The following is a 25,630-nucleotide window of genomic DNA, read 5'->3' as shown; positions in this document are numbered from 1 at the left end:
TTGCACAATGCCTGACGCATTCTATCATTCATTCATTCATTTATTCATTTTCCTAGTAATGTGGGAATCGGGAATCCTGTCTTATTGGTGCGGGAACTGAAGTTCCAAAGGTATAAAGGTGATCTCTTAAAGATTACACGGGAAACAAGTTGACCAGCGCTTTTCTTATCTGGAGGCAACGAGGGGTCGCTGCTCAGAGTTAGCATGCTCTTTAGCCAGAGGCTTTCGGTTTTAAGAAAAATCACAGCCTGACCAGGCAGCACACAGCATCAAGATGAAAACAGGTGACAGTGTCTACAACATTTAATTATATGAATCTTCAAGCAAGAACTCCATCTTCTGGTGGCACCTGCCCCTCCGAAGGGGCAATGAGGCTGCGTTTGGGGAAGCTGGTATGGAGCAAAAGACCCGGATCACCATCGCGCTCAGAGGGGACAGGTGTGTGTGTGTGTGTGTGTGTGTGTGTGGGTGGGTGGGTCGGGAGGAGGGGCAGAAGCACCCTGGTCCCAGGACCGCACCCGCAGAGGGGACAGGTGTGTGTGTGTGTGGGTGTGGGTGTGGGTGTGGGTGTGGGTGTGTGTGGGTGTGTGTGGGTGTGTGTGTGTGTGTGTGTGGGTGTGTGGGGGGGGGGTGGGGAGGAGGGGCAGAAGCACCCTGGTCCCAGGACCGCACCCGCAGCCACGTTTTCCGCGGAGCGAGACGCCGCTCGGCTCTCGATTGCTCGAGCCTGGCGCGGCGGGCGGCGCACCCGGCGGCCTCTGCGCTCGAGCGGTCGAGCCTGACCCGCACCCGCAGAGAATCGCTCAGCTACGGCCCCGGGCCCGGGGCGGGTAGGAGGAGGCCGCAGTGGCCGGCGCTGGGATGTCGAGGAGCTCGAAGGCGGTGCTGGGCCTCTCGGTGGTGCTGACGGCGGCCACCGTGGCCGGCGTGCATCTGAAGCAGCGGCAGGACCGGCAGGTCGGTGTCACGTGACCGCCTCTTCCGGGGCTCGCGCGGTGGCGACGGCGACCTTGGGCCTGTTGGTCTCTCTCCGCGTGGTTCTCCGCTGCTCCTCGTCTTTCCTTCTTTCGTAGGCTCCGCGGCGGCGCGGCCCGGCTCCCCCGCGCTCTCGCGACTGCGGCCTGGCAGCCGCCCGCCGGGTCCTGGGCGCCGCAGTCCCCGCGGCCGCGTGCACCGGGAGGCCCCGGGCGACCCCATCCTGGCCGGCGCCTGGGAGCTCCGGCCCTCGGCGCCGCAGCCGCCTGGCTCCCGCTAAGGCCCGCCCGCGGCGTGGTCGGCGGTCCCCTTCCCAAGTCACCGCCAACCTGCAGTGACAACGACCTTTCAGCGTCTCACCTGGGCCGCTGCAAAGTCGAAGCGGGGAAGGGGTTTGCGTGGGGTGCACTCAGCAAGTTGTCGGCCTCTCCCCAACCCCAGGCCCAGGGTTGAGGCTCAATCCTAATGTGTTTCAGTGCTAGTGAGATTTTATCCCAGGATTAAGGAGGCTTCCCCGCATCCACTTTCCGTGTTTGGCCAAGGTAATTTGATAGATGCTTTTTTTTTTTTCTTTTGTCTTTTAAGGAGCAGTTTGCTATGGAAACCAGATTCCAGGAACTAGAGATACCAGCGTCCATATTTTCTTTTTTTCGGTACTTGTATTTCAGGAAATAACCGTGACTTACTGATGGGTAGACATGGCCGTCCGTTCTGTCTCTCAGTTCCTATTTTCTTTACTCTAGTTGGCGCATGTTTAATGACCGATCTCTGTGTGTCAGGCACCACACTAGGCACGTTGAGACACAAAGATAAGGAAGGACAGGTGTCCCTGAGTCTGTAACTGATTCACAGCAACGCTGAACTTGAGTGTGAGAACAGGCAACTAGGTCAGCGCGTGTGTTAGGGTTGAGCTTAGTTTGGTAAGGGTGGAAGTAATGAACTGGATGAACTAGTAAACAGTCTTTTCCTGCATTGGGCTGAGCAGTGTGCTTCGTATACAGAGATGAAGCAGATGAGGTCTTTGTCCTTGTTCACAGTCTGTGGAAATCAGAGAAAGGTGTGATGGTGTAAAAATTTTGGGGAGGGGTTATTGGGATGAATCATGACAAGGTGTGAAAGGTTAGAGATTTGGGAATAAAGTATGGCTTCTGAGGGGGGTAGCTTTTGGAACACAGGCAGGAGAGTTCCTCTTCTAAGAAGTGAAAGGAAACGAGGGTGATCAAAAGAAATTTGAGATGGAGTAGAGGATTTCGCTCTGAGGTCAGTGAAGGCAGGGATTTTCAGAGTATGGGGTAGGATGGGTAAGAACTTGGTTCTGAACTAGCCACACATCTCGTGTTCCTGGGAAGTTTTTTACAACCTAACCTACTCCAGACTTCTTAAATCCGAATCTCTTGGAGATGGGGGATCCGGCTTAGGTATGTTTTAAAAGCTATCCAGGGAATTCTAACATGCAGGCCGGGTTGAATATCACTCTGCTAGAGAGTGGAAGAACAGAAAGATCTAGATATTTGGAAGTTAGGTGAAGAGAAGATTGACCAGAATAACCTGTGTTTATTTTACATCCAGTCATTCACCGCGGACTTTCTTTCTCGCCTGGGAGGGAGTAAAACAAAGATTGACACTGTGGGTGTCTTGGAAGTTTCAAGGAAGCAAGAAATAAAATAATGACTGTGGTTTTCTATCATTTTTGACTGTCTACCACATACCAGGTACTGACATTCGTCCTTACAGGAACCCAGCAAAAAGAGTAGTGCTATAGGGGTAATGGTTAAGAGGTCTTAGAGGTTAGGAAGATAGTTAAGTGGAAGTCACAGGCAATCAGCATATATTGAAACTTGGAGGAAGTTAGCAAATGGTGGCCAGACAGCAAGCTCCTAAGCCATATGCTGAAGTCTGAGAAAGGAAGGGTGGGATCTCAGAGGCAGGTGTGGGAAGAATGATTCCAGCCAATGGTGTGTGCTTTGGGAGGTGGGGTGGGAGTGTGGGTGGGTGTGTCATGGTTTATGGAGCACAGGACCAAACACCTGGAGAGGGAGGAGTCAAATGTCTCTGGAGATGTGGTCGAGGAGCCGTGTTCCAAAAAGTTGGTTTTCGGTTGTATTGTCTCTTCCAGAACTCTTAAAATCCCCAAACTCCTCGGTAAGAGCGAATGTCACTGTAGGTTTGGAGGAGGTCCAGCGAGGAGGTCCAGCAAGTAGGTCCTTTGTGAGTTTTAAAAATAGACCTGATAATTTAAAACAAAAAAACAACTCCAAGCCTGGGCCCCACCCCCATTAATTCTACCTCACAAGGCCGCTTTTAAAAAAAATTAGAGTATTTTATGACCTAAAAACTGTAAAATGGTAATTATTAGTAATGACTGGATTTTTGTTTTAAAAAGTCTCACCTTAAGTGCTAGGTCCATGTTCTGGAATTTTCTGCCCATCTTTTAGCGCTTGTCAAAGTACCACTGATGGGCCTTTATTTTTTCCTCTGGTAGTAGCAGAGTCTCAGTTATGTAACTGGTTAGTAATTCTGTATAATTTTTACTTCTCTTTACACACTAGAAAAAACCAAGTTCTTTCCTTTCTTGCGTCCTGACTTTAAATTTCAGTAACCTTTTTTTTTCTTTCTTTGATGTTTTTTATTCAGCGAGGATAATTGCTAACATGAAAGTGGTTCATAGAGTTACTATAGTAAATCTCACCAAGTCTTTTAAAGCATTGAATATCAGTTAAGCTTTTAAAGTTCAACACAGGAGCAGTTTTTTTCTTTTTAAGTTAACGTTATTTCCCATTAAGTTTCTATACTGAATGTTCAGGAGTTTCTTAAAATAACGGTAAGAAATCATTTCGGTAATAACACTAGTGGAGCACACTACCAAATTAATCTGATGGTTTATTACATTTTACATTTATGCAGAAACTTGAAATAGTAATTGGGTATTTGGAGTCTGAAAGTTTTCAGTGTATTTTAGTAGCACTGTTACTTGGATTGAATGGCACGAGGATGGGAACCACCTGTTCAAGGTGTTACTGAAATCTGTTTCTTACGTTTTTAGAGGCTTCATGATGGAGTGATCAGAGACATTGAGAGACAAAATCGGAAAAAAGAAAACATTCGTCTTTTGGGAGAACAGATTATTTTGACTGAGCAACTTGAAGCAGAAAGAGAGAAGATGTTATTGGCAAAAGGATCTCAAAAAACATGACTTGAAATGGATGTCAAATATTGATGGGACAGTGTCAAGTGGGGGTGTGCGAGTGTGGATAGAGAATAGCTTAGCGAGGTCTTCAACATTTTTTTGGTGACTGTCTTTTCCAGCTTGACCAAAGAAAAGGACAGTGGACCATATATTCTAAATTACTGCTTTAAAAGTCCCTTCTGAGTCAAGAAGCAGGCAGACACTCTTCTGAAGAATTTTGTCTGTGTGGTCCTGGTAGAAGCCCCGGTAAGCTTGGTGTCTAGAGCTTAGGATAGTTAGTGAAAAGCACTTTGGAGCTGTGAGAGGAAGGGATGGATAGTAACATCCACCTGAGTAGTTTGATAAGCCGGCACGATGATGAAGCCACGAGAACATCTACCTCAGAAGGGCTGGAGGAGGGGGAGGTGGAGGGGGAGACTCTCCTGATCGTGGAATCGGAGGACCAGGCATCAGTGGACTTATCTCATGATCAGAGTGGGGATTCCCTCAACAGTGATGAAGGAGATGTGTCGTGGATGGAGGAGCAGCTGTCCTACTTCTGTGACAAGTGCCAAAAATGGATCCCGGCCAGTAAGGAGCCTCTCAATTCCTTTGATTTGTCAATTCCTGCGTGAAGGTTGTTTTTCTAACCTGTGAACCAAACATGAATGTAAAATGGACCTAAATAAAAAGATAATTATTATATTTATTATTAGTTTAGTTGGTTAATGACAGATTTATATAAAACACACATTTGTATTAATAAAAATTACTGTCAACCTCTCACGTTGTTAAATTAACGTTCTTGATGGCAACCCAATAAAAATCAGAAAATTGGAAATTCTGCGTTATTTAAAGAATTAGCCACATTGTTCTAACAAGATCATGTTACGGATTTGGGGCCAAATAATAGGCCCAGTATAGAATTAAAGTTCAAGTCACTCTGGTAATACTTAACTCCCATGGAAAACTGCTGTAGTATGCTGAAGTAAGTCAGAATTAGCAGGTTAAAAGTATTTTGTGCTCTTTTTCTGGGACCATTCTTGTTTTCTGCTTGCTGGCCTCCTAGATCTGCTGACAAGAGATACACACACACATGCTCCTGATACCTCACTCTTTCAACTTAACCTTTGCATCTGCCAGCTTCCTGGCTCTCAAGGAGCATGCTCTGCCAGCCATCATGAGTTTTAACCAAAACAGGATTTTCCCATTGGGCAGAGACTAGTAAAGACATATGTACCGGAGGAATTCTTTGTGTAATAGTTTGTAACTAGGTCAGAGAAATTTCTGTGTGTGTGTATGTGTATACACATACATACATGTGAAATGGGTCATTTTCTGGTATGTGGAAATGTGTTTAAGATGGATTTAACTATTCAGAATAATAGTTACTATTAATAAATTAACATTTTCATAGGAAACAATCCAGAACTTTCTATGCCTTAGCTAGTGTTTGCTTCTGAGCAGTTTCTGCTTATTGATTCACACACCTGCCTGAAAATCTCAGTGGCATTCCCCTTGTCCTCTCAGGATGTATTTTAAACTGTCTTTCACGATAGGGTCCCTGCTAACTTCAGCTTCTCTCTTCAGTGTCCTGTTGCCACACAACCAGAACTTTGCAGTTAGGGTGAGCTTTTCCTTCACAAACATTTCTTTCTTACCCCAAGGTCTTCTCACATTTTCATTTCCTCTCTGGAATACGTGTCTCTCTAGCCCCCCTGGCCTCCCTGCCAAACACAGGCACCCCTCTTCACCTGACCAATTCTAGTCATCCTTCAGGCCACCTGAAGACCCCCACTTTTTCTAGCCCTCCCATCTTCCTAATATGGGTTGGGCTTCCTTTCTCTGTGCCCTCACATTGCCCTATGGCACACACTGCATTCTATTCTAGTGGTTGTCTTGTCTCTCAGAGCATCAGCATCACCTGATTCTGGTGATTCAAGGCAGAGACCCAGACCCCACTTTCAGAGATTGATTCATTCCAGGAGGATGGAGAGCCACTGTGCTGTTGTGATGACCTAGTTCCTCATCTGTGGCCCTCAAAATTTGTAAAATGCCGAGAGCAGACCTGCCTTGGGTACTGTGTATTCCAGTTCCTATACCAGTACCTGGCCTGCAGCAGGAACTCAGATATTTCTTGAAAGAATGTGTCAAGAGACCCATAGGAGTCAGGAATGTCGACAGTTGGAAATCCAATGACAGCAATAAAAACTTGCTTTTCCAGTATCTTTCTCCTAAAAGTTAGGGAATCACAGATCTCAACAGGTATATGCTGTTAGAAAAATAAAAATCTTTTCTTCTACTTTCCCCATTCCCATCCTAATGTCATGGGTTGGCTAAAAAAGAGGAAAAACATGGGAAGCATGGAAAATCTGGTTGATAAACGATAAACGCTGCTGTAGATAAACCTATGATGTGCCTTTTTGCTTTTCTCCTAGGTCAGCTGAGGGAACAGCTCAGTTACCTTAAGGGTGATAATTTTTTTAGGTTCACTTGTTCTGATTGCTCGGAAGATGGAAAGGAGCAGTATGAAAGGCTGAAGCTCACGTGGCAGCAAGTGAGTAAAAAGCTCTCCCCCTCGAATTCATGAGGTCGATCCTCCAAAGAATTTATGGGAATGAATATTCAGAGAATGAGGAGCTTACTTCTAGGCTTTTGAGCGGTTTTGAGAGTGACTTTCTATTTCACAAAATAATATTCCAACTATATGGAGAAAGGAGTTCTTTGTAAAAATATTCAACGCTAACTTAGTAAATTAGGTTTGAGATTCTTGAAAACCTCAGATACACACAGAATTTCGTTTATATATTATAATACCAAACTCTGATTTTAATGGAATTAAAGTGAGGTTCACATTTTTTCTGGCACCCATGTTTAGAACAATAAAACCATTTTTAAAAATGTAAAGATGGCCACATTAGAAATAGTTGAAAGGTATAATGTGGCAGAAACCAACAGAAATCCAGCTTTTCTGTATTTGAACACAGATGCTTGAAAAATTTTTTTCAATGAATACCTATGGCCACCTTTTAACCATCTCTCATACCAGCACCCTAGTCCAAGCCAATTATAGCCTGAACAATAGCTTTTTACTGATCTCCAGCTTGCATTAAATTTTTTTGGTTTTGTTCTTATATTAATATGTCTATAACAGGGTACCAACGATAACAGTAAGTTCTAAAAACGACTGGAGTATACATACTGAGTGCCTCGGACAAACCGGGTGCTGTCGTAGGCCTGGAGACTGCTGTGCTGAGTGAGACAGCTGGGGAGCTGGCATTCTAGGCATTTATTTTCGACAATAAGCAGACAAACAAATAAGTTAATTACCCATAGCACTTTTTTTGCTAGGAAATAAGCAGGGTAATGAGAAAGAGTTTAGACGAAATGATCTTAGCCACTGAAGGTATTCCTTATAAACTGCAGTTGCTTTAGCAGCTTAGACTGTTATTTTAATTATCAGTGCTTCCCTAGGAGATGTACTAATGAAATCTGTCGGTGAATTTAGGGAGCCTTTTTTGACTAGCCGAAAATATGCAAGTAGAAAATGAAGGGAAGTTTGTACTGAGGACATAGCCTCATAAATGTAATTGTGATGTTTTTCTCAACATGTACATGGGATATTGCATCTAGGCAAGGTCAGATTAATATTAATAGATTATTCTGATGCTGGGGCGCCTGGGTGGCTCAGTCGTTAAGCGTCTGCCTTCGGCTCAGGTCATGATTCCACGGTCCTGGGATCGAGCCCCACATCGGGCTCCCTGCTCGGCAGGAAGTCTGCTTCTCCCCCCACTCCCTCTCCCCCTACTTGTGTTCCCTCTCTCACTGTCAAATAAATAAATAAAATCTTTAAAAAAAAATAGATTATTCTGATGCATATACCCACGGCAGATTTGTGTTTGATCTGCAAGTAGCTTCTGAAAAAGCTGTAAAGTGGAAGAAATAGCAAGTATGTATAGTTTATTTGCAAGAATACGAGTTTTCTGTGGAGGTTCTTTTGAAAAGAACAACTAGCTTTTGGTTATATTGCTTAGAAGATATAATATTGGTTCAGTTTGCACTTTTAATTAGACTAACATCACTTGAAAATTATGTTTTCACTGCCAGAAGACAGATTGATGGGAGATAATACCCTGGTATGATGAAGTGGCAGATCAGACACTTGGTAGATCTGGTCTTGGTAAACTACTGACCAGTATTTCTAGTTGCACCTAAAAAACCGAGACTCTCAAGAAAGAGCTGAAAGAGAATCAGATGGTTTTGGATAGATTCTATTGATGTCACCAAATAGGTAGGTTTTCTATCCTTTTAAATCTTAAACTTTGTTGATTTTTCCAAGTAATAAGTAGAAATGCTTGTTTGATCACAAAATACCATTAGTAAAGCAGTCTGGTCTCCTGACCTTTCTTCCATGCCCTTTCTTGTGTCCTCTCCTCCTTAGTGATTTGTGAACCACAGTTGGAAATGCAGGAGAAACTCTATCATGTGTTTGGCAAGGGTAGGTACTTGTTATATTCTCATCCTGGACACTTCCATGGCAGGTAAAGAATATACCATGATCTGTACTCATTATTTTTCTAGGTGTTTTCCAGCAGGTGTTTGTAAAGTGCCTACTGTGGCTCAGCCAGCCCTGAGCTCCTCCCTGGGGACACACTGTTACTGATGGATTTGAGCTGCTAGTGGGAGAGCAGAAAACCCTGCTGGGATTCCTTTTCTTCCGATTACAGATTCCAGGGGAGGAGGAAAACCACATCCTTCATATATTGAGTTTGTAGTTTGTGCAATAAATATTAAGTGATTATAGAAAAAGTTATTTTCAAGTAAATATATGAATTTTTACTTTTTAAAGTCATGAAATATTTCACACATACCAAAAAAAAAAAATATATATATATATATATACACACACACACACACCAGAAATAAAGTAGCAGACAATGTCTCTACCACTGAGATTAACAGTGAATACATGTGTCCGAGGTACTCTAGGGGTCTGGGAGTAGGCAGAAGCAGTTCATTTCAGTTTCTCCTTAAAGTATTTCTTGAACAATAACTTTTTTAAATTGTGGTAAAATATATATAACATGAAAGTTTACCATTTCATCCATTTTTAAGCGTATAATTCAGCGGCCTTAAGTACACTCACAGTGTTTTGCAACCATTGCCGCTATCCTTCTCCAGAACATTTTTATCTTCCCAAGCTGAAATTCCATATCCATTAAATAGTAAGTCCCCGTGGACAGTTTAACTGTTTTAAGGAAGATGTTTGTTGGCTGATGTGTACCTGCTGCAAAAATGCGTGGAAGAACTTGAAAACTCTGTTGATGGTGGGCTATCTGTAGATTTCACAAGTCTAAGGTGGGGAGAGCTCGGGTAATGGAAGCATTAGAGGTGTCAGCATTATTAGAAGTGTCAGCATTACCAGGCCCTTGGAGTCAGAGGTTTTCCCATGGACCGTCGGGGGTCTCAAGCTGTGAGCACAGGTGCTGGGGAGCCTGAGATGTAGTTTACTAGCCCCCTTACATTTTCAGGATGCGCTTTCTGGAAAGAAGAATCAAGTTAGATTCTTTTCAGGGATTCTCTGTCCCCTTTTCAATTTCAGTGGCCCCAAATCAATCACTCTTTCTATTAGGTTGAAAACATAGTTTTGAATAGCTGGTATCATTTTGTCCATTTACATGAAGTTACATAATTCAGAATTGCTTATAGATGGAAGAAGAAATGCCTGAAAGCATAGTCATTGAATGTGTCAGAAGTGATTGTTTCTTGATGGTAGATTTAGAGTGATTTTTACCTCCTCCCTTGCTCTTCTATTATTGAAATCTTCTACAGTGAACATGTGTTACTTATATTTCTGGAAAACACTTCCCAATTCGGGGCCATGAATTCATTACCTGTAAACAAGGAAGTTGGACCAGATGAGGAGTTTTCACGTGGAGCTCCGGGGATGTCTTGGAGCCTCTGAGAGTGGGCTGAGCAGCCAGGCCTCTCGGCTCTGGGCCCCTGTCTAATGCTAATGTCATCCAAAGAAAGGTTTCCACGTATGAAAATGGCCAAACACTGAGTAGATGGTGACTACATTATTTTCAGCTTTGAAATTCTGAGAGTCTTTTGTTTCTGCTCCGTACAGAGCTTAGAAAAATATATAGGCAGGGGTGACTTTCAAAATATTTAATAAAGATCAGCCCCATCAGTCAGAAAATGTGGGCTGTAGCAGGTACCTGGAGGCCACATGGCCAGAGTTTATCACCTTATCTAGTGCCGCGTTGTGTAAGATGGAGAGATGCAGGGATGGGGTTGGGGGTGGGGGTGTACAACAGGTAGATTGCTTAGTTGCTTAGGATGGCAGTTGTTTATCATAATCAGTTCAGCCACATCTCAGCCCTGCATATGCGGCATGTAAGGAACAACTGTACATACTTAGGTGGATCAGTGCTGTTCATCTAATGAAAGCAAAACAGGAAATAAAATTCTCTACTGAGACTGTTCCAAGGTGTTATCCTTTCTTTTACCCCTCTGTTCCCCACCATTCCTGCTCAGATTATAAAACAACGAACATTTCCCCCAGGTTAACATCCCTAGTCATGCTTTTCTCCCAGCGCTTGTTGTGTTTGTGTTCCAGGTTGTCATGCTGGCAATGTACAACTTGTCTCTGGAAGGAAGTGGCCGGCAAGGTTATTTCCGGTGGAAAGAAGATATCTGTGCCTTTATTGAGAAACATTGGACCTTCTTACTAGGGAATAGGTAATGTGATTTTTTGAAAAACTTATACTTCCATGAAGAAGTAAAGAACAAGTACATGAGGTTTGAGACAGCCTAACGAAGCCCCTTAGGAATTAGTACTTGTGGCAATTACAAAGAATATTTTAATTCCAGAAGATGTTACTTTTTTAAGTTAAAAAACTTATTTACGGAAACCAAATTGGAAGTATATACCATTAAAAGTATAGGTTTCCAGGGACGCCTGGGTGGCTCAGTCGGCTAAGCGTCTGCCTTCGGCCCAGGTCATGATCCCAGGGTCCTGGGATCAAGTGCCGCATTGGGCTCTCTGCTCAGCGGGGAGTCCGCTTCTCCCTCTGCCTCTCCCTTCTGCTTGTGCTCTGTGTGTGTGTGTGTCTCTCTCTTAAATAAATAAATAATATCTTTAAAAACAAGTATAGGTTTCCAGACTTTTCTCATCCTACTTTAGAGGAAAGTCTTAGTTTCTACTGAGCATGAAGAGATTTGAAGAGATTCTTAGAAAGTTAAAAAATAGAGCATTGGATTGCATGAGGCTGTTTAATAGTTGGATGAGTAACTCTGTCACGTGAGGATATAGGATCATTATGTCCTTTTGAAATCAATATCTTAGATGGTCAGAGGAAGAAAAACAGTGGCAGTGACGGACTGTACGTATTTAAATTGCTCCTCATTAAAAGACTCTTACCGGTTCAGTATTTGTTTTTATTAACTAGCAGGTAGAACCTGTTGATACGTTTTGGTATTATAGCGCTTAGCAAAGTCTTAGGCGCGTTAATACACATACAGCTTGTTCATTCATTCTTCTCCATGATAGTGCATTGACTTTACTGCTGAGCATGCCTCCTTGGTGCTCTGCTTTGGCTCGGCAGACCTGCGTATGCCAGTGCACAGATATTGAGACCATATGTTTTAACTGAAGGTCTCTGCAGATCAACAAGATTTTTATTGCTGTTAGGGATTAGTGAGTTTGCAACTGCATTGGCAAATTGTGTGAGATGCTGATTGTTAGTTGCCGTCTGAAGTCCCGTGTGAAGTTCATAAATCTTGCCTAATTGGGTCAGTGTAGACGTGCCACAGGCTCTGATCACAATCAAAACAGGGAGTTTGTACCTGCCCTCACTCTGAAGGCACTGCAGCCTCTGTTTCCTGGGGCGCTGAGAAGTCAGCTCCGCCAGCATCGCTCGGAGCTCAGGGCGGGCCGCCGACAGGAACGGCGGCTTTCTGAAGGCTCGGCTGCGGGGAGAAAATAGAAGAGATTCAGTACAGTTGTACAAAAGGAGTTATTTTTGTTCTTGAGTTATTTAGTGCTACTAAGAAAAGAATTGACAGTATAACTGGTTCTTTTCTTAAAGAAAGGAAATCTGTTGTCTTAGTTTAATGATTTAGCACTATTTATGGAACTTAATATACCCCATTTATAAGGTGCAAGAAAGGGAAAAAAACTGATAAAATTAGATCTTGGAATGTTTTCCTGATCTCTCAGTGCCATTCTGCTTAGTAGATTGTCTTCTGGAAGAAATTGGATTTAAATTGCCTGTTTTTAAGGATTTTGCCATATTTTAACATAAGTTGTTCAGTTGTTTCATTTGTTCATTTGTATAGCATGTTCTGAGAGGAATCAGCCAAGGCTTTTTTTCTTTTTACTACTTTACTGAAAGGCATTAATTACTCTCCAGTTTCTGTGTAGTTTAACCATTAAACTAGTGGGTTTTGGCCGTGTTAGTGTATCACTTGAATTACCATTTACTTATTTAAATCCAGTCACTTTTTTTTAAATAAGTACATTCATTTTAAAAAGAAACTTCAAACCACCATGATAAGTAGAAAACCCGTATCATTTGCCATACATAGAATGACACTATAAAAATAGGTGTGCTAAAAATAAAACAGTGCTATTAAATTATAGCTGGATCCCAAGGCCTGTAAAGGCAATCAGGGCCCTCTGTCTTGATTAAAAAGCGTAGTAGCGTGTGTTGGGGAGAACTTAAAGCAATGAACTTTCTCCTTGATCTCACCAGAAGGAATGAAAGATCATTAAAATTACTCTGTGTGGGGCGCCTGGATGGTTCAGTTGGTTAAGCTTCTGACTCTTGGTTTTGGCTCAGGTCATGATCTCAGTGTCGTGAGATTGAGCCCTGCCTGCTCCGTGCTGGGGGTGGATTCTCTCTCTGCTCCTCCCCTGCCTGCTTGCACCTGCGAGCTCACATGTGCGCTCTCTCTCTCTCTCTAAAAAAAATTACTCTGTGATTCCTTGTCACTCAGTTTCCTGCCTCAGTGCTGTCCTTTGCTTTGGGAACTCTGCTGTCAGTATATGTGATTGGAAAAGCCACCTACCTGAAACCCTTCTCCAGAGGCAGTCACCACATACTGACATATCTCTGTGTCTGAACATACACAGAATCACTATGCCTCAGGGAAGTGGCCTGCAGAGGACATGCACATTTAGAGTTTTTTCATAGCTACTGAAGATTTTAATTCTGTTCTATCCATAGAACATTCTTTAAGTTCTTAATGATAAGCATTTCTCATTTGCCGTAGAATCTAAGAGTATAGTATACTGTGGAATGAAGTATAAGATTTGAATACATTTTCTTTCAGATGTTTACAGGCTTTGCTTTTATGCCTTTAATGTTTTACTAAAGTTGAAATACGTAAAGGTTTATTCAAGTGACTTTATGTACCTATTGTGAAAACAAGTTTAAACGTATACAAAAGCCTTAATTAATTGCTGCAGCTTAATTGCCTTTGTATGTGTGATCATTTAATCTGCTTTTATAATCCTGGCCTTGAATTTTTCTAGGAGCTGTAACTTTTTTTTTAATTCCAGTGTAGTTTAACATAGAGTGTTCTATTAATTTCAGTATATAGGAGGTGTATCTTTGATTAGTGAAGAATACTTTTTTTTGTTTGTTTTTTAAAGATTTTATTTATTTATTTAGACAGAGGGACAGCCAAAGAGGGAACACAAGCAGGGGGAGTGGGAGAGGGAGAAGCAGGCTTCCTGCGGAGCAGGGAGCCAGCCTGATGTGGGGCTCGATCCCAGGACCCTGGGATCACACCCGAGCTGAAGGCAGACGCCCAACGACTGAGCCACCCAGGCGCCCCAGTGAAGAATACTTTGAATACTTTTCTCTGTTACCATATTTCATTGATTTTTACGATGCACACATTTTTAAATTTTCACATCTCTGATAACTGGATACAAGCTGGATATAATCTTTTAAGGGATAGTGTGTCATAACTGATGGCTAGTTTTCTTTTTTTGTTGTACATAAAATAGTATATCTTAAAGTCAGTGAATCTTACATTTGATGAAATATGATAAAACACATTCATAGTATTTATTATATGACAAGGATTCTAGGGGGAGGGCAGAGTAGGAAGCACCAGAAGTCTTTCCCTACCTAGAAAACAGTTGAAATGGCAGAATCTGTCTGATGTAACTATTTTGGATCACTGGGTCTATATTGAAGGCTTGCAACTTCCAGGGGGAGGCTTGGAAGGTAAATTGCATTGATTTTGGTGGATTTCAGCTCTTAGCACAGTGACATTTCCCCATTCCACACCTTTCAGCCCTGTGGCAGCCAGCAATGCACTTGTTCCCAAAGCAGCTCATACACAGCTTGTGGGAGTCAGGGTAGACAAAAAGGACCCTGTCCTCCAAATATCAGGAATCTGCTCTGATCACTGATTGCTGCTTCTGATCACAGAAATGAATATGAAGAGGTGGGTTACACCTGCCCTGAATTGTTGTAAACCTTTTTCCCTCTGGCTGCAGTGACTTTAAGGGGACTTAAAAGGCCGGCACTTTCCTCCCCGCCTTCATTTTTCTCTTTGTCCCCTTTTTGGAGCCAGACCTTGAAAACTGAGACAATCAAAAGTAACCACATACACAGAGAAAATTAGAAAGTCACCGTGTATGCCCAGGGGAATGGCCAGAGAAGAACTTAAATTTATACCTCAGGCTGATCTTTGATACAGAGACACCCTACAACAATCAGAAAAACAAAAACCCTTAAACCTCAGGGAAGGAAAATAATCTGATTTCCAGAGTTACTACATTTTTAAATTCAAATACCTAGTTTTCAACAAAAAATTACAAGGAATACAAAGAAACAGGAGAGTATGGCCCATTCAAAGGAAAGCACAATAAACCAACAGAAACTGTCCCTGAAAACGACCTACCAGTAGATCTACCAAAGACATTTATTTGTTTGTTTGTTTGTTTATATTTTTTAAATGTATTTATGTTTAAGATTTTACTGATAAATTTGACGAGAGAGAGAGAGCACAAGCAGGGGGAGCAGCAGGCAGGGGGAGAGGGAGAAGCAGGCTTCCCGCTGCTCAGGGATCAGCCCCGAGCCTGACACGGGGCTCGATCCCAGGACCCCGGAATCATGACTCCAGTGGAAGGCAGATGTTTAACTGACTGAGCCACCCAGGCACCCCCAGACAAAGACTTTTAAGCAACTGTGTTAAAGATGCCCAAAGAAGTGATGTGGAGAAAGTCAAGAAAATGAAGTCTAAACAAAACAGAAATATCAGCAGAGAAATGAAAAACCTAAAAAGAAACCAGAAAAGTTTTGGAGCTGAAAAGTACAGTAGCTGAAATGAAAAATTCCCTGCAGGGATTCAGAAGCAGGTTTGAGCAGGCTGAAGAAAGAGTAAGCGAATCTGAGAGTAGGAGAGTGGGAGTTATACTGTGAGCAGAGCCTGAGGGACCTGGGGAAGGGGCACCAGCAGCTGGACCAACATACCTGCTGTGTGAGAAAGCAAGTGGAACGTGTCTCCCCACCCCACAATATCCTTTGGGCAAGAGTGGGGTTTGGAAAGGTTAGGAAAAGGTGTGAATGTGGGAGAGGTGCTCTGGGACCAAAACACTGGGGCAGAAGCTAAGGTGTCATTGTCCTCTCTCAGAGAGTGCTCATGCCTATTAAAGTTTATATTTGTGGTTTTTGTTTTCTAGCACATCTTTGTCCATAAGAATGCTTTTTTCTTTTTGCCTCCCTAGCAATATTTTCCAACTGTTAAGGCTGGTCTTCTTATGAGAGACTGTGTTTCAGGATTTCTGGTAATTATGTTTTCAAGGTGGAAATACAACAGTTGCCTTTAAAAGCATTTTCAACAGGAATCTGAATAGTTGACGTTTTACGTATCATTTAAAGTTTTTGTTATATACTTCTTTTTTTTTTTTCAAAGCTGGTTATTCCCCCAGAGTTCAACTCTATTTGTGGAACATACTGTATAGTTTTATTCCACTCTACTATGTACAGGCAAATAGGAGCAGACTGAGAAGTGCATCCGACTCCTGGGGTAAAATGAACTGTTTACCAGGGCTAGTGATTCTCTTGCTTGGTTTCCTGTTTAATTCACATATAAAAGCAACTCAAGTTCACTTCAATTAGCCTGTGAAACTCCATAACATGATGATGATTGTGATAAGTGTTTTATTATGAGCTTTGTTTGAATTATTTCATTTAATCCCCATAGCAACCTTATGAGCTAAGTTCTGTTATCCTGATTTTAAAGAAGAAACTGAGGCAGCCAGAAGGTGGTAGAGCCAGACAGGCTCCAGAGCCTCTCCTTTTTTTTTTTTTTTTTTAAGATTTATTTATTTATTTATTTTGAGAGAGAGAGAACACACGTGAGCAGGGAGAGGGGCAGAGGAAGTGGGAGAAAGAGAATCTCAAGCAGACTCCCTGCTGAGCACAGAGCCCACGTGGGGTACAATCTCATGACCCCGAGATCATGACCTGAGCCGAAACCAAGAGTCAGAGGCTCAACTGACTGAGCCACCCAGGTGCCCCCAGAGCCTCTCTCTTGACTATTAGGCTCTGTTCCTTCAAAGATTGGAGGTTCCCTAGCGTATCATAGGCTTTGAGTCCTAGAGTATACAGAGTGTATTTTCTACATAATGAGAGAATTGAAAAGCCAATAATTTTTAAATTCTTGGACTGTCCAGGAAAAAGACTTCGACTTGGTGGAGCACAGTAGCAGGTTGCCTCAGCGTGGGAAGCCCGATGTTCTTCCGTTCGGGTGCTCAGGAGTTCGGAGAACCAGGATGGTGGAAGCTTGTTCACAACAAGCCCCCAACAATGAAGCCTGAAGGAGAGAAGCTGTCTGCCTCGACTCTGAAAGTAAAAGGTACTCTTGTGAGAGAGGTACAGGACATGATGACCAGCCTGAAGCCAAGCAAGTGTGAGCTTACGAGACATCCTGCTTGTACCAGGCATAGCCCGTCTGCCTCTCTGGAGTGACTCTTTTTGGCAATTTCATTATAACACATTTTGTGTGTGCTATAAATAAACACCATACAAAAAATATTTGATCATTTCCTAATCAAGTGGCCAGTTGTATATGTGCTCCCAAGGTGAGCATTCAAGTTATGAGTTCTGTAAATTTCCTTTGGTATCTGAAAGGTTCTCTAGTTCCAATCTCATTTAGTTTTACACCTTTTTAGTATGGAAATTTTTTAAACATACACCAATATGAATAGAGTAATGTAACGAATCCCTATGTACCTTTCATCTCGCTTTAGCAGTTAACTGCTAGCAGTCTCATTTTATTTAGACCCCTGGATACTTTCCCCCAACCCTCCACCCATCCCACCCCTTGGATTATTTAGAAGAAAATCTCAGGCATTAACATTTAATTCTTAAACATCTTAGTATGCTGGGCACCTGGGTGGCTCAGTCAGTTAAGCGTCTGCCTTTGGCTCAGGTCATGATCCCAGGGTCCTGGGATTGAGTCCCGCATCGGGCTCCCTGCTCAGCTGGGGGAGCCTGCTTCTCCCTCTGCCCCACCCCCCACTCGTGGGCTCTCTTGTGAGCTCTCTCTCTCATAAACAAATAAATAAAATCTTAAACAAAAAACATCTCAGTATGTTAATTTTAGGAGATAAGAACTCTTTTGTAGCCTAACTGTGATGCCATTCTCATGCTGAAAAAAAAAAAATTAACTCCTTACAGTCACACATTGATCTGATTTTTTTTAATCTAAAAAGTTTTAGGGGCGCCTGGGTGGCTCAGTCGTTAAGCATCTGCCTTCGGCTCAGATCATGATCCCAGGGTCCTGGGATCGAGCCCTACATCGGGCTCTCTGCTCTGCAGGAAGCCTGCTTCTCCCTCTCCCTCTCCTTCTCCCTCTCCCTCTGCTTGTGTTCCTTCTCTCGCTGTGTCTCTCTCTGTCAAATAAATAAAATCTTTAAAAATAAATAAACAAATAAAAATAAAAAGTTTTAGTGAGCTTTAAAATTTTTAAAATATAATTGAGAAAAAAATCAAATAGTATTGAAAAGTAGAAAGCCTGACAGTGTCCCTCTCCCCCACACCTACACCTGTGCTTTTTCACTCCCCACAGTAACCACTGCTATCTCTTGTGAATACTTTTGGAAGTTATTTCTGCATATTTAAGCATTTTTATTGAAAAAATAAAGTCATACTATAATACCTGTTCTCTATTCCCTCTTCCCCTTACGAGGATACCTTAGACATCTTTCCATAGCAGTACATGTAGATCTACCTTCTTTTCTTTTTTTCATTGTATCCCATTGAGTGGCCTTAATATGGTGATATATAATAGGCCATTCCCCTGTTGATGGATGTTTTGGTTACTTCTACCTCGTTGTTGTTATTTTAAACAATACTACAGTTGTACACATTTGTGTGTAAATTATTTGTGAAAAATTCCTGGAAACAGATTGCTGTATTGAAGGGCATTATTTATTCAGAATTTTAATTGGTGTTGCCAAATTACCCTCCAAAAAGTTGTAATAAAATGTATGCCTTACTAGAAAGGCATGAAAATACCCATTCCCCATATTCTTGCTGAGCATTACCAAACTTTTAATGTTTACCAGTTTCGATAAGGAAAAGATAATACTTAATCATTTAAATTTGTGTTATAATCCCTTTTTTAAGAAAGCTCTAAGTCTTAGTTTAGGGCATTCATTGAACATTTCTCTATTTTGAACATGGTAGCAAGTTCACAATAATAAATTAGCAAAAGAAGCGAAAGCTGAGGTATTTATTTAAAATTTAGGTATTTATTCTTTCCTGGCAGCCTCAAAACCAACTTTAGATCCCATCATTACTGTTGAGGGCCTTCGAAAACGGGCCAGTCGGAATCCTGTGGAATCTGCCATGGAATTAAAAGAGAAAAGGTCTCGTACTCAGGAAGCAAAGGACATTAGGAGAGCCCAGAAGGAAGCGGCTGGTTTTCTTGACAGGAGTACTTCTTCGACTCCGGTGAAGTTCATAAGCCGTGGCCGCAGGCCAGACGTGATTCTAGAAAAAGGAGAAGTGATCGACTTCTCATCCTTGAGCTCCTCTGACCGGACCCCTCTGACCAGCCCATCTCCTTCTCCATCTCTGGATTTCTCCGCCCCTGGGACCCCCGCCTCTCACTCGGCCACACCCAGCTTGCTTTCAGAAGCAGATCTGATTCCAGATGTGATGCCACCACAAGCCTTGTTTCATGGTAAGACTTGCCTTTCTTGCATCTTTGGTTTCATGTGTGGGCCATGATATAATGCATGTGTTTTCACCTCGTGGGCAGTGTGCCCTACATTTCTTCTTTCCTCAGTCCTGATCACACTGTCTTGTGCTCTGCACAGATGATGATGAGATGGAAGGTGATGGGGTCATAGACCCAGGGATGGAGTACGTTCCACCCCCCGCTGGGGCAGCAGCGTCCGGGGCAGTAGTCGGGGGCAGAAAGAAGGTCAGAGCGCCGGAGCAGATAAAGCAGGAGGTAGAGAGTGAGGAGGAGAAGCCCGACAGGATGGACATTGACAGTGAAGACACAGATTCCAACACATCTTTGCAAACCAGGGCTCGAGAGAAGAGGAAGCCTCAGCTGGAGAAGGACAGGAAGCCTAAAGGGCCCAAGTACACCCCTGTGAGCATCTACGAGGAGAAGCTGCTCCTGAAGCGGCTGGAAGCTTGCCCCAGTGCGGTAGCCATGACGCCGGAAGCTCGCAGACTGAAGCGGAAATTGATTGTCAGGCAAGCGAAAAGGGATAGAGGATTACCACTTTTTGACTTGGATCAAGTTGTTAATGCCGCTCTTCTGTTAGTTGATGGGATTTATGGAGCCAAAGAAGGAGGAGTTTCTAGGCTTCCAGCTGGACAAGCCACATACAGAACGACCTGTCAGGACTTCAGAATTCTTGACCGATACCAGGTGAGACTCTGGGACCGGTAGTGGAGGTGGGGCAGGGAGCACCACGGAGTGGGCACAGCTGTGCTGGGGCTTAAACTCCTGAGTGATTCTGGGAGAGAGAGAAAACAGTAAGGGAGAAAGATACAAAAATTGCTGGGCTTTATGTTTTGAAACTATTCATTATGAATACCCCTTAATACATCTGGGTTTGTTTGTTGCCTTTTGGGTGTTCAGGACAGAGCCTTGACATTTTCTTTGTCTCTCCTAGTCCCTGGCGGGTACTGAGTTTGCACATGGTTTGTGTCATAGCTCTGAGTGACACTTTTGTGGAGGGCATAGGATATGCCAGACCATGTGCTGAGCAGGCTCTGAGGACACGTAAACATCCGTGTAGGTAGGAGACCACACATAAGAGTAGATGAGTGCATGTCATCGCTGCTCAAGAATATCCAGAGGAATCCAGGTCTGTGAGTGCTCCCAGGAATAATTAATTCCACTCAGAACTTCAAGAATACACCTTTCCACAGCAGGAATGAGAGGTCTTATTTTCCTGAATCTTTGCTAGCTCTTGGTCCTAAGTAGCCTTAACTACTTTTGCTAATATGATGGCTGTGAAGTGAAATCTTATTTTTTATTTATATGTCTTTGTTTACAGGTGAGTTTAAAACATTTTTCATGTTTCCTAATTGTTTCTCTGTTGGTGAATTGCCTATTTGGATTATTTGCACATTTTTCTGTCTTCTTTGGAAACTAGTGGGCTGATACTGCCAGTGTTCTGTTCTTATTCTGTAATGTACCATGTGTGGGGCTTTTTCTTCCATTGTGTTGGCCATGTGGTGTGTGGGCCCTTTCAGTTTGACACTCTCCTGGAATTCTGGAACATCTTCATTTCCTGTCTTCTATTTTCTCTCTTCTGTCTTTTTAGAACACACCTATTATCTGGATATTGTACTGTCTAGACCAAGGGTCGTCGGGCTTTCTGTAAAGGGGCATACAGTAGATGGTTCTGGCTTTGCAGCCACACAGTCTTAAGTTGCAGCTACTCTACTCTGCTGTTGTGTGAGAGCAAGATATAATGGATGGGCGTGGCTGTGTCCCAGTGACACATCATTTACTACAACAGGCCCGGTCTGGCCTGTGGGGTATAGTTTGCCAACAACCCCTACTCTAGATGGATCCCTTAATTTTTTTTTTCCTCCTATTTTCTATCTGTCCTGGGAGGTAGTAACTTGCCGGCCTGCACCCTAGGGGTGAGTAGGGAGGGCCGGGAGCCTATCATTCAGCTGGCAAACTTCCCTGAGGCTCCCTGTTTTCAGTCCCACCCTTGGCTGTGCCACGAGGTCCAATAGTCCAGAATCTCTGCCGAGCTTCTCCGGACAGTCTAGCCTTCTGCTCATGGAGGGAAAGACTGTTTTTGGATGTGGGCAGTGGAGGTGTAATTGGAGGCTTTAACCTCTTAAGAGACTCTCAGTCCATAGTCCTCTTGCCCACTCTAAGTATTAGCAGGACCCATTGCTTTGCTGTCTTTTCCGAGGCTCTGCCTGTAAATCATGCTGCTCCTGGCCTGTCTTCACTGCTGCCTTAGGCTCTGGCTCTCTGGTCTCAGCCGTTTGTCACTTACTCATCCACTTTCATCACAGTCATCTCTCCTCACCTTTTCTTTGTTCTTTTGGGTTTGTCTTTTTAATCCCTATACTTAACTTTTTAAATTGTGAAATGTGCCCTATAACTATAGAAGAATACGTAGAACATGTCAGTATAGTTTATAGATTAATAAAATAAATGCTTCTATATCTGTCTCTTAGGTTAAGAGGCAGGGAGCCTACTTCTCCCTCTCCCTCTGCCTGCCGCTCCCCCTGCTTGTGCTCTCTGTCTCTCTGTGTGTCAAGTAAATAAATAAAATCTTTTAAAAAAGAAAGAAAGAAACAGAACATTACAAGCACAATGGAAATTCTGTATACTGCTTCCTACCCCCACCACTCCCCCCCCCACCAAAGGGAGCCACTCTGAGTTTTTTTATGTCACTTTTAGTTTTAAAAAAGCTAAGTAGGAGGCACCCGTCTAGCTCTGTAAGGACTTTGCCACTATTCGAGGGAGGCTTCCAGGAGAGGGTAAGCTGAGCAGTCTCTCTGGGTCATTGTTGTAGAGTGAATTGTGCCCCCCCAAAGAATGTATTGATGTTTTCGCCCCTGGTACCTGTGAGTGTGACCTTGTTTGGAAATAGGGCCTTTGCAAATGTAATTAGTTAGGATGAGGTCACACTGGAGCAGGGTGGGCACTTAATCCAATATGACTGGTGTCCTTATAAGAAGAGGAGAAGAGACACAGACAGACCCAGGGAGACTACCATGTGATGGCTGGAGCAGAGCAATGTGTCTATAAGCTAAGGAACACCAAGGATTGCTGGCACCACCAAGAGGTAAGAGAAAACATGGAGTAGATTCTTCTTTAGAATATTCAGAGAGAGCATGGCCTTGCTTGACCCCTTGATTTCTGACTTCTGGCCTCTAGAACTGTGGAAGAATAAGTTTGTTATTTAAGCCACCAGGTTTGTGGGCCATAGATATGGCAGCCCCAGGAAACTCACACAGTCATGTTCTGGCTGCAGCTTCTATGACCCCTTTCTAGAGAAGTCAGTGTTCAAGGTCATTAGGCAGTCCTGGGAAACATAAGGCTTACCACAGTCTGAGCATCAGGCAGGGCTGCAGTGTATATTACACAGAGTGGCAGAAATCTGGGCAGGGGCAGCGGGGCCCTCTATTTCCTGCCTCCCAACTGATGTGCTTCATTGTCCTCTGCTGATCCAGGGAGTGGGCGTGGAGGGAGTAGAGGAGTCTGAGAGTACATGGTGATACCCAACTGAGCACTGATGAGATTCTGGGCTACAACTCCCTGGGTTTAATAGATGGTCCAGTATTTACCCAAAAAATACAAATATATGAACTCAGAGGGATATATGTACCCCTGTGTTTATTGCAGCATTACTTACAATAGCCAAACTACAGAAGATGGGTTTTATATATATATATATATATATATATATGTATATAAATACACATACACCACGGAATATTACTCAGCCATAAAAAAGAATGACATCTTGCCATTTGCAACAACATGGATGGAGCTAGAGAGTATAATCCTAAGCAGAATAAGTCAGAGAAAGACAAATACCATATGATTTCACTCACATGGAATTTAAGAAACAAATGAAGGGGAAAAAAAGATAAATCAAGAAACAGACTCTTAATTATAGAGAACAAACTGCTGGTTGCCAGAGGGGAAGGCGGTGGAGGGAAGGGGGAAACAGGGGATGGGAATTAAGGAGGGCACTTCCGATTAAAAAAATAAAATGACAAAACTAAATAAAAGATGATGTGCTGCAGCAGGGACTTAAGATGATGGCCTCGGTGTGCCTGCCCCTCGAGTGACACTTGTCACTCAGTAGTGGTCCAGGGACCTCCCTTCACTAGAGACTTACTCGCCCTTCCTCTGTATTTAATCTTTAGTTTCCTGTGCCTCTCAGCTTCACCTTTTTGTAGGTTTACCCCCTTGCTTTCATGGAGCGCATTCTTAGTGGCTTCTGGAGGAAAACTGCCTGGGAAATAAAATTAAAGACCTTACATGTCCGAAAGATCTTGAACTTCAGCCAAAATCCCACGCCAGCGTTGGGTAAAGCTGAGACACACCTGAGCAGTACTGGAGTGGTGCTTTCCCATTCTGAGGGAAAACGAGGCTCAACCTGGATATCTGTCTCCAGACCCATTATCTGGGAGCATCCTTTGATGTGGACCCCCACTGTCTCTTCCTTGGGGTCTTTCCCCTGGGCCAGTCTTCCAGTCTTGGAACCCTGGTTACCTCCTAGGGTCAGGGTGACCCTAGCCTTCAACTTATGGGACTCATACCTCCACGCCATGGGAGCTGCCCTTCCCAGAGAGCCAGTTATACCTTCTCTAGAGATGGGACATCCAGACATCTGTGGGGAGGCAGCCACCTGGCAGCAGGGGGATGAGGGTCTGGGGATCGAACTGCAGTGCACACAGCTTTTACCCGCTCCTTATTCTACTGCCTCATTTTTTCCTAGCTCCAGAGGAGTCTGGTGCTGCCCCTAGGTTTTAGGAGGATGCTGCAGTACAGATTGGCCTGGTTCTCATCTTACCCAAAGCCAGCTTGGAATTTTGGCTTTAAAGCAGTTAGTATTTGTCCATCTGCTTCCCAGATGTTTCTTCCCCTGATCTTTCTATTTTTGTATGCTTCTCTTTTTTATTTTTTTTTTTAGGCTGATTCTATAGTTTTAGTGGGTTTGGGAGGGGATAAAATTGTGTGATTAATCCCCCATCCTAACCTGGAATTTTAGTATCACTTTAATGCAGTTACACAGGGGAGCAGCTATCAGTGCACTTGTTCCATCCATACTCCTTCCTGTTTTCTGATAAATACAGTCATAGCCATAAATGTCCCTATAATACTGCTTTAGCTATGACTTAGGACCTTTGAAATGATGTGAGCTTATTATCAATCAGTACTTAGCAGTTTGTAATTTTTCTCATTATTTCCTCTGTAATCCGACTTAGTGCTTTTTGCTTTTTTTTTTTTTTTTGGTTTTTAGATATGTAGGAACTTTTAATGTCTCTTTTAGTAATTGATTTAATTTCTAATCAGATTATGTTGTGGTCAGAAAATAGTGTATATGAAGTTGATTCTTTGCTATAAAGAAAGTTACATGCTCTATTTTTATTCTTTTTGTAGGTCCTAACTTATGACATATATTTCTTTTTCTCTGTTAATTTTTTATTATATGTGCTGCCGAAGTGAGCACTGTTAATTTTTTAGTATTATCATGTGGTCTTTCTTCCAAATAGAATATTTTTGCATGCTCTTATCTGTCTTTTTTCTTTTGTACTGTTTATTTAGATAACAGTAAACCTCACTAAATTGTTTACTCTTATTTCCCATCATTTCTTCCTAGATTAATTTTTTATCAGACTACTTCCTTTAACAGTTTTTTATTTTTATTTATTTTTTAAGATTTTATTTATTTATTTGACAGAGCAAGAGACACAGTGAGAGAGGGAACACAAGCAGGGGGAGAGGGAGAGGGAGAAGCAGGCTTCCCGCTGAGCAGGGAGCCTAATGCCGGGCTCAATCCCAGGACCCTGGGATCATGACCTGAACTGAAGGCAGACGCTTACTGACTGAGCCACCCAGGCACCCCAACAGTTTTTTAAAATATGGTCTTTTTGAGATTAATTTTCAATACCTGTATGCCTAAGATTATCTTCATTTCACTCTTGCATTTAAATGATAGCATAGATGGATATAAAATTGTAATTTTATTTTTTCCTTCAACATTTTGAAATTATTTCTCCATTATCATCTTGCATATAGTGTTGCTGCTGAGAGCCTCACTGTTGGTCTTATTCTTGTTTCTTTGTAGGTAGTCTCCTGTTTTATTCTCCCACACCCTGGAAGCTTTCAGAATTTTGTCTTCATTTCCAATCTTTAATTTTATTTGTGCATTTAAAAGTTTTTTTTTTTATCTCATTTATCTTGTTTGACAGAGCTTCTCCTTCAGTCACAGGTGTC

At 42.8% G+C, this 25,630-nt stretch overlaps 2 protein-coding genes across 4 annotated transcripts in view; both read left to right on the top strand.

Moving 5' to 3' along the window:
- The first annotated feature begins 733 nt into the window (after positions 1 to 733).
- Positions 734 to 4,530, top strand: LOC113938021 (protein PET117 homolog, mitochondrial). The gene is made up of 2 exons (XM_027623092.2): positions 734 to 957; positions 4,019 to 4,530. Exons 1-2 carry the CDS (start codon positions 862 to 864, stop codon positions 4,166 to 4,168), a joined length of 246 nt encoding a protein of 81 aa, XP_027478893.1. The 5' UTR covers positions 734 to 861; the 3' UTR covers positions 4,169 to 4,530.
- The window catches only part of KAT14 (lysine acetyltransferase 14), a 34,166-nt gene continuing 12,977 nt past the window's right edge, over positions 4,442 to 25,630 (top strand). Inside the window, exons 1-8 of one of the 3 annotated variants that reach the window (XM_027623090.2) lie at positions 4,714 to 4,732; positions 6,580 to 6,698; positions 8,249 to 8,432; positions 8,583 to 8,639; positions 10,764 to 10,885; positions 16,845 to 17,026; positions 18,944 to 19,360; positions 19,497 to 20,065. In XM_027623090.2, the coding sequence (XP_027478891.1) occupies positions 8,625 to 8,639; positions 10,764 to 10,885; positions 16,845 to 17,026; positions 18,944 to 19,360; positions 19,497 to 20,065 (1,305 nt within the window). In that variant the 5' untranslated portion in view covers positions 4,714 to 4,732; positions 6,580 to 6,698; positions 8,249 to 8,432; positions 8,583 to 8,624. Of the gene's footprint in view, positions 4,733 to 6,579; positions 6,699 to 8,248; positions 8,433 to 8,582; positions 8,640 to 10,763; positions 10,886 to 16,844; positions 17,027 to 18,943; positions 19,361 to 19,496; positions 20,066 to 25,630 lie in introns of all 3 variants that reach the window. The other 2 variants (XM_027623091.2, XM_027623089.2) reach the window with 2 other exon arrangements.

This window comes from Zalophus californianus, chromosome 8 (assembly GCF_009762305.2).
Source record: "Zalophus californianus isolate mZalCal1 chromosome 8, mZalCal1.pri.v2, whole genome shotgun sequence".
Taxonomy (NCBI): domain Eukaryota; kingdom Metazoa; phylum Chordata; class Mammalia; order Carnivora; family Otariidae; genus Zalophus; species Zalophus californianus.
Note: the sequence above shows the minus strand (reverse complement) of the source record. Positions and strands in the feature narration are given on the sequence as shown.

Excerpts from the sequence above, each read along its gene's own strand:
- LOC113938021 (XM_027623092.2), top strand. The coding sequence starts at position 862 with ATGTCGAGGAGCTCGAAGGCGGTGCTGGGCCTCTCGGTGGTGCTGACG. Across the intron at positions 958-4,018 it reads AGCAGCGGCAGGACCGGCAG|AGGCTTCATGATGGAGTGAT; the intron begins GTCGGTGTCACG and ends TTACGTTTTTAG.